Source organism: Chrysochloris asiatica, unplaced genomic scaffold (genome assembly GCF_000296735.1).
Source record: "Chrysochloris asiatica unplaced genomic scaffold, ChrAsi1.0 scaffold00369, whole genome shotgun sequence".
NCBI lineage: Eukaryota > Metazoa > Chordata > Mammalia > Afrosoricida > Chrysochloridae > Chrysochloris > Chrysochloris asiatica.
In genome coordinates this window covers 896,819-905,433 of record NW_006408887.1, presented here as the reverse complement: position 1 = coordinate 905,433, position 8,615 = coordinate 896,819, and the positions used below count along the sequence as shown (strand labels likewise).

The 8,615-nt window shown below is 38.2% G+C and overlaps 1 protein-coding gene across 2 annotated transcripts in view; it reads right to left on the bottom strand.

Annotated features, from left to right (window-relative positions):
• Nucleotides 1-1,907: 1,907 nt before the first annotated feature.
• The window catches only part of FAM120A (family with sequence similarity 120A), a 203,013-nt gene continuing 196,305 nt past the window's right edge, over nucleotides 1,908-8,615 (bottom strand). For both annotated transcript variants that reach the window (XM_006876241.1, XM_006876240.1), the window contains one exon: nucleotides 1,908-2,219. In XM_006876241.1, the coding sequence (XP_006876303.1) occupies nucleotides 1,908-2,219 (312 nt within the window). The remainder of the gene's footprint in view (nucleotides 2,220-8,615) is intronic.

Here is an 8,615-nt window from a genome sequence, read left to right as displayed (position 1 = left end):
AGGATCAAATTGATTTCTCCCTTGAGTCTTTAAAAAAATTCTACTTTTCAAGCTACTTCTGTATCTTTTATAAGACCTTATGGTTGCATTAAAATTAACTACGAAACTCAAAACATGAGTGTCAGCATACTTTTCATATTAATGATGTATTAATGTTTCTTCTAAAAACCTGGAATTACTTTAAAAGGACAAGATATTTCTAAATCTTGGTTATTCAACCAAGCGTTTAAGTAACCATTTCAATTTGTATTAAGCCTCAGTAAAATGTACATTTTTATAAGTTAATTTAAAAGCCAGACTATACTTTATACTAAAAGAATAAAGATTTTTATTAAGCATTGTAAGTTGCATTCAATAGCCTTCAAATACACCACACCACAATCCATCTACAATCAATCAAACCCAACAGCAGTTCATTCTTGCACAATCCATGAGTTAGGGCAAAACTCCCTTCAACTTACAGTAAATTCCTATTTAGCTCTTGCGGGCAGGGATTGGGGAATTACACCTCATTTCTGATCACTAATGTGTGATGAAGAGCATCAGGAGAATTATATGAAAACGAATAAGAAGTGATTCTGATTTCAAAGTACATTGTTTGGAAACATTAACAAAAACATCAAAATGATATAAGTATACCTGCTTCTACTAAATTCTTGATGGGAAAGTTCTCAAGAACAAGCAATTTGTTTCTTGCTACAGAAAGGGGGGGAATAGGTTTTTTTTTTGTTTTTTTTTTTAAAGATCAAAGGTTTCTTATTTTCTTCACAGAATTTCATATTTTGCTAATATGAAGGCATAAAACAGCAACAAAGAACAATAATGCATACAGCAGTGAATACACCAGGGTAATGTTGATATTCAAAACGGCTAGATAATTTTGGGGGGGTTTTAGAATAAATGCAACAGAGGTCAATAATCACAAAATTTTAAGGTTAGAGCAAGATCAGTCAATGACTAAACATAGTTAACATCTTTTATAGGACTATTACTGATTATTAGCTTTTTGTTTTGCAAATGGGCACATATTTGTAAGAATGGAAGAAAGGACAATAACATGCATAATATTAACTACACACTTTAAAAATTATGAACCATGCAGAAGTTTAGCTCAAGTAGTAGTACTAATGGTCTACGTCCGATTCAAAAACCACATAGTTCATTGATCACAGATGCATGGTATTAGTCACTAAGTTTCAGAACACATTGTGTTGATTTTGAAAGGTCATTTGCATCTTCTATGATTTCAACTTTATCTCCATTTAACTTGCTTGTAAAGTATGTATGATGTACTGTATATTTAAAATCAGCAGAACGGCAATATTACTCTAAAATTTTTTAGTTTTGATAGTTGCACTTTTTTGTTTAACACAAAAGAACCACATCAACAGTGATGAAATTTAAGAAAGAAAGAAAAACTGTGGTTGTGCCTTATTTTTTCCATAATCATAAAATCAAAGCCTTAAACAAAGCTTTATTGTGAAAACAGTAATGCAAAATCAAATATAATGGCATACATATGGTGCCAAATGCTAAAATTATAGTTTAAGCTATATATACTTAAAGACTGCCAAAATTTTTTTCTTTATAGTTTTAAGAAACACCACTATCGGCTTTTTCATAACCAGTTTAAACTTTATATGTACTTCATTTTAAGTGCGGGAGTCAAATGCTCTTCATTTTCTTTCTTTCTTTTTTGTTTTATTGTAGCATTTTGACTACAACTGGTTAAAACTAAAAATGTGTTGTTTAGATTTAAATCTGTGATATCAAAGAGGGATCCGAATTTCCAAAGTCCTCATTTTTCTCTTACGGAAAGGAAAAAATGTACATAACTGTAGGCTTTCTTTCCAGATATTTCTAAATCCTTACCCTTCCAACATCCTTCACCCTCTATAAAAATAAGTTTACTCTTCTTTATTTAAGACAGCTGCCTCAAGAGCATCCTCTGTGTGGCAAACACTGTCTGCAGTTAGTGCATCTAAGTGAGGGTTTGTATTGCACATTTTAGAGTCATTATTCAAGGCACTTTCAGACCGGGTACAAGCCCCGACACCTCCCGTGCTCCCGTTCATCTGGGATGCTAGCTTCTCCTCGGCCACCACTCCATTTTCAGCCATGGACCCATCTGAAGACACAGCAGAGGACTTCAATTCCCCTGATTTTGACTTAAATTCTTTGGCTACTTCTTCTGCTGAAGCAGCATAAGGAGGTTTACCCTGTTTAAGATAAAGGAAAAGAAAGTATAAGTCCGCTTGTGTTGATCAGTAGGAAACAACATCACATTAGTCTAAAGATACCATTTATAAATTCAGGCACAGGACTGTCTCTACTGACTCGTACTATACTGCATGCTGTCTTTGCCTCTGATCTTCAATAGGTAGAAGCTCCTACTAGTTCCATCCTATTGTCCTCCCTTCCAACTTCTTTGCACTTAACATCCTGAAAATGAAAATGTAGTCCTAACCAAACAAACCCACTGCCATGGAGTTGATGATTCTAACTCCTAATCTACTATAGGGTTTCTAAGACTCTCCAATGGAGTGCCTGGTGGATTTGAATCACCAACCTTGCATAGCAATCCAACATTTAACCATCAGTGCCTTCAAGGCTCCTTAAATGAAATTCTAGGCAACTCTAATTTATAGAGCTGTCTAATCTTTTCATTTATTTGTACCAAACTGTTTACAATAACAAATGCCCCTCAATAACTCTTCTGAAATTTCAGCATGCTCCCTTCACCCAAAAGGGAACACTGTAATAAACACCTGCTTGTGACATGTTGTAACACACATTCTACATTTCTACCAAGGAATGGGAATTACAGCAGAACAAAGTCATCTTTGGGCAAACTTAATAATCAACAAGTCTGAACTGATAATGGCCACTAATGTTTATGAACTCTCCCTTCTGAATAGGTTCTCTCATCACCTCCTTTAACATATTAAACACCAAGTTATAAGAAAAAAATTAATTTTGAGGCTAATTCAGCATATGAAGGGGCTTTAAAAGGTTTGTGGAAAAAGGAGATAAAAGATAATGTGGGGTTTTTTCCATGAATTTTTTGAAGACCCCCTCATATTTCCTGTTAAGACCAGAGTCTCTTAGGAACAGGGAAGACAACTTGTGTTTTAATTGCTTTAATAGACCAGGGTTTTCTTGATCGTGTTTGTTGTTAAGTGCTCTTGAGTAGGTTCCCACTCACAGCAACCCTATAATGAGTTTCCAATAATGGTAGGTAGATTTGAACCATCAACCTTGTGGGTAGCAGTCTAATGCTTCTTATTCTGAAGTGTCACACCAGGATCCCTTTTGGAACCATAGAACTACTGATATTTTGGATCCAATAATTCTTTGCTGTGGCAACACTTATGTGCCTTACAGGATGTCTAGCAATTTTCCTAGCCTTCATCCACTAGATGCCAGTAGCAACCACACCTCCACAATGTCTCTACACATTGCCAATGCACCCTGGTGGGTATAATTTCCACTGTTCAGAACCACTGTCATAGACTGACTCACTGCTGAAGAAAAGCCTTAATGACTTTTGCCTTCAAACTCATTTTTCAGATGAGAAAATTAAATCCCAGAAAGTAAAACAGGTTACAGATCTTCTGCTTCCTTGTTTCAGTCTCTTTTCAATACATTATGGTGGTACATTCTAGCAATCTTCTAGTCCTTATTTTTAAAAGCAGGATATCTGCCTGGCTTAAAATGAAACTCATCCCATGCTCAACCCTAATGGAGTATGTCTTGTCAGCCTCACCTTATGGATGACCTCTTATGTATCAAGGGCAATCAAACATTTTTGAGCATGGTGGCTCCATACGATAAGTACTGAACTGCAAACCAAAAGGTATGAGGTTCGAGCCCTTCAGCCACTGCGCAGGAGAAAAGATGAGGCCTTCTGCTCCCGTAAAGAGTTGGAAGCCTCAGAATCGACTTGACAGACTTAACAACAATCAAACTTTTTTTAGCTCTGGTCTCAATTTTCCCTCAGTGTCTTCTGTTCCAAATCATAGCGACCCTGTATAGGGTTTCCGAGGTTATAAATCTTTACAGGAGCAGAAAGCCTCATCTTTCTCCCGAGGAATGACTAATTGTTTTAAGATGCTGACCTTGCGGTTAGCAACACAACATGTCTCCCACTACACTTCTCTAGACATCAATGCTATCAAAAAATAATTCATATAAAAATAGAGGAGGGGAGAAATAAAACATCACAGATATCACTATATCCTTTCAAACTTCAAGGCCTCCTCTCTCAGGGAAATCAAAAAGGAAAGAATTAACCTGAAGTCTAAATAAACACGTTAATACCCACTGAAGAGATGCTTGTGGCAAGAATCAACTGGGCCTATTCATTAGGGAGCAGTTGGAAGATGACTGAGGGGAACCTTTTTCTATAGTTACTTCCTGGGCAAGGAATGGAAAGAGCAATGCTGGATGATGAAATCAAACACATACAGGTGCAAGATGAACAAGACAGACTGCCAATTTTAACTGATAAAGAAAAACAGACACGACTTCTGATAAGATGGCAGATAAAGCAGACGTACTACATGGACTCTATACAACAAAGATTGTTGTTGTTGTTAAGTGCCATCAAGTCAGTTCTGACTCATAGTGACCAAGTATAGGCTTTCTAAGGAGCGAATCTTGAGTTTGAACCACCAACCTTGCGGTTCAAACTGACCTTGCAGTCCTGTGCTTATCCTACAACACCATACCAGAAGTCCACAACAAAGATATGAGAGACCAAATAAAAGACACAGTTGAAAATTCTGGAAAACTGAACTTCAAAAGAAAGGTAAGAGGGTGGACTGAGCGCGTGCTGGGAGAAGCTGAGCAGGGACAATGAGAGTGATACTGACTAGTGATTGGCTGGCCAGATGTAGCTCAACCATTTTGAACATTTCGTAGTTTTGGCAACAGAAAAGTGGCCAGGGACAACAGGAAAGTTAATTCCTTCTTTTTACCCACACTCCCTTGGTGACTAATGGTACGGCCAGTTCCCACCCTCATCTACCCCCAGCATAGCCTTTGTTCTCCAAGAGTTTGATGCCAAGTGATTGGGAAGCCATGCCAATTTGAGGTGGTTTGAAATGCTGTTTTGGTGCCTGAATTCAAGTGAGCTGGGCTTAGGAACTGCAGACACCAAACCAATATTAACCACTCACCCTGCCCTCAGCTGCCCTGGCACAGAAACTAGCATCATCAAGAGTCTCCACAAACTACTTCTGGATTGAGTGTCCTGAACACAGACAACACTGAGGCTGAAAAGAACTTCATACAGGGCCAGGAACTCTGCTGTCAATCCCTCCCAAAGCGATCTCACATGATCTTCCCCAGCTAGAACGCCTAGAGTTTTCTCCTCTGCACTTCCAACAGCTACACTGGTTTTTTTGTTTGGGGGTTTAATTTTTTCTTTTTGTTGTTTCTTGTTTATTTTTTCTCCTTCTTCTTTACTTTTACTACTTTACCCTTGAATTTTATCCTTTTTGGCTCCCCACCCCACTATCGTCTCCTCTCATTTCCCCCTTTTTATCTTTCATTACTACTCTTTACTCTCTTTTCCCATTTTTCTTCTCCCTGGCTTTAACAAGGATTATTTTTATTTCTTTTATTTTCTCTACTATAGCTCCATTACCCTGTCCCTCTTTTCTCTTTTTAGTTAATAAGTACTTTTTTGCTAGTCCCTATCTGTTTTTAATGTTTTTTCTCTCCTTTATTATTTTCTCACTTCATTGCTGGTTGCTTGCTTATTTTATTTTATTTTACTTCCTGGTGTGTGTCTGGCAGGCAGTGGGGTGGAGAAGGTTTCTCCACTTCCCACCCAACAGGAGACAGCAACCTTTTCCATACAGCCCAACCACAATCGCATCATCTGCAGCTCCACCCACTGGACAAGAGCCATTATCAGCTCCTATAAGACCTAATCAATGATAGACAGCACCCAACATCAGCCAAACCCACCCTAAACTGTGGCCCACGATATGTGAATGTAAAACTATACACATACTTATTCTCTAACTACACCCAAAGGAAGCAGTTGGTGAGAGCTTAATACATCAACATACAATCATCAATTAAATGTTGTTGTTATGTGCCTTCAAGTCTGTTCCAACTCTTAACGGCTCTGTATAAGGTACCCGAGGAGCAGCTGGTGGGTTTGAAATGCCGACCTTTCGGTTCAAACCGAGCTTGTGGACCAGTGCATTGTCCTGCAGTGGCACAAATAACAAAACGGTAAAATGTGAGAGACAACAATTTTAGCTCACACTAAGAAACAATGTCCAAGATGCAGAACAAAACAAAACACGTTTCTGTGAAAGAAAAGTAATGGAATAGAAAAATAATTCAAAAGAATGATATTTAGGTACATACAAAGGACTGACAGAAAGATCAGGAAAACAAGGAAAGAACAGGAAAAAACACTAGAAGAATTCAGGAAAACACTTCAAGAACAAACAAGCAGAGTAAATGCAAATTTTGAAGTAACACAAAACCTGCAATTAGAAATCCAGATTAATACTTAGATTTCAGAAACGGACAATACATTGAAAGAGCAAAAGAGGAGATTAGAAGCAATGGAAATCTGAATTAGTTAGCTTGAAGATAAAGCTCTCAATACTACTATATAAGAACAATCAGAAAAAACAATGAAAAAATCAATAAAAAGCCTAGGAGCTTTGTGTGACGCCATGAAGAGGATTAACTTACAGTAATCTGAACTCCAGAACAGAAAGAAAGAAAAAGCACAGCGAAAACTGCCAAAGAGATGTTAGAAGAAAACGTCCCTGGCATGATGAAAGATGAGAAGATAAGCATACAGGCAGCTAAAAGAACCCCAACAGATTAGATTCCAAAAGAAAATCATCAATGTATATCATAATCAAAGTTTCCAAAACCAAAGACAAATAATCCTGAGTGTGACTCAGGAAAAAAACAATTTATCTTCTATAGTTAAGGTTCTAAGTCAACTTGACTGGGCCAGGATTTCCAGTGGTTTGGCAGTTGAAAGTTAACTATATGATGACTGGCTATGAGCAGTCAATCAAATTAAAGGATATGTCCTTGGGGGATGTAGCCTGCTCCCAATACAAAAGGACAATGAAGGAAAGATTCGTTGTCTTCCCCACTGAATCTGGACTCAGGAGGCTACTCCTCTATGATTATGAGCCATTTCATTAATATAAACTTTTCTGTCTCTACACATACATATGGAGACCTGGTGTGGTGCTGTGGGTTAATGCGCTAGACTGCAAGGGCGGTTTGAACCACAAGGTCAGTGGTTCAAGCTTACCAGTTGCCCCTCAGAAATCTTATACAGAAACCAGTATGAGTGGGAACCAACTCAACAGTACTTAACAACATTATATATATACACATATATATATACACATGTTGTTGTTAAGTGCAGTAGAGTCAATTCTGACCCATAGCGACCCTGTATAGGGTTTCCAAGGAGCAGGTGGTGACTTTGAACCACTGACCTTGCAGTTCATAGCAACCTTATGCACAGCAGAACAAAACACTGCCCGTTCCTGGGCCAACCTCACTCCTGTTGCCACACTTGAGCCCATAGATGCTGCCACCTGGTCAATCCATCTCCTTGGGGGTCTTCCTCTTCTTCTCTGACCCTCAACCTTACCAAACATGATCTCCTTCTCCAGTGACTGGTCACTCCTGACAATATTTCCGAAGTATGAGAGACGAAGTTTGGCCATCTTGGCCTCTAAGGGGCACTCTGGCTGTACTTCTTCCAAAAACAGATCTATTGGTTCTTTTGGCAGCCCATGGCACTTTCAGTATTTTCCTCCAACACCATAACTCAAAGGTATCAATTCTTCTACGGTTTTCTTTAGTCACTGTCCAGCTTTCGCATGCATATGAGGTTATTGAAAATACCACACACACCTTAGTCTTCAAGCTGACATCTTTGCTCTTCAACACTTTAAAAAGGTCTGGTGCAGATTTTCCTAATGCAATATGTTGTTTGATCTCTTGAATGCTGCTTCCATGACTGTAGATAGTTGATCCAAGAAGAATGAAGTCCTTGACAACTTCAATCTTTTCTCCATTCATAAAAATTTTATTAGTCCAGTGGTAAGGATTTTTGTTTTCTTTACATTGAGATGCAATCCATACCAAAGGTTGTGCTCTTTGATCTTCATCAGTAAATGTTTTAAGTCTTCTTTACTTTCAGCAAGCAAGGTTGTATCATCTGCACATCGCAAGTTGTTAATGAATCTTCCTCCAATCCTGACGCCACGTTTTTCTTCATAGAACCCAGTTCTCAGATTATTTGCTCAGCACACACAGGTTGAGTAAGTATGGTGAAAGAATACAACCTTGTCGCACACCTTTCTTAATTTTAAACCATTCAGCGTTCCCATGTTCTGTTCAAACAACTGCCTCTTGGTCTAGGTATAGATTACTCATAAGCACAATTAAATGTTCTGTTAATACTCATATTTCGCAATGTTGTCCATAGTTTGTCATGATCCACACAATCAAAAGCCTTTGCGTAGTCAATAAAGCACAGGTAAACGTCTTTTTGATATTCTTTGCTTTCAGCCATGACCCATCAGACATCAGCAATGATATCTCTC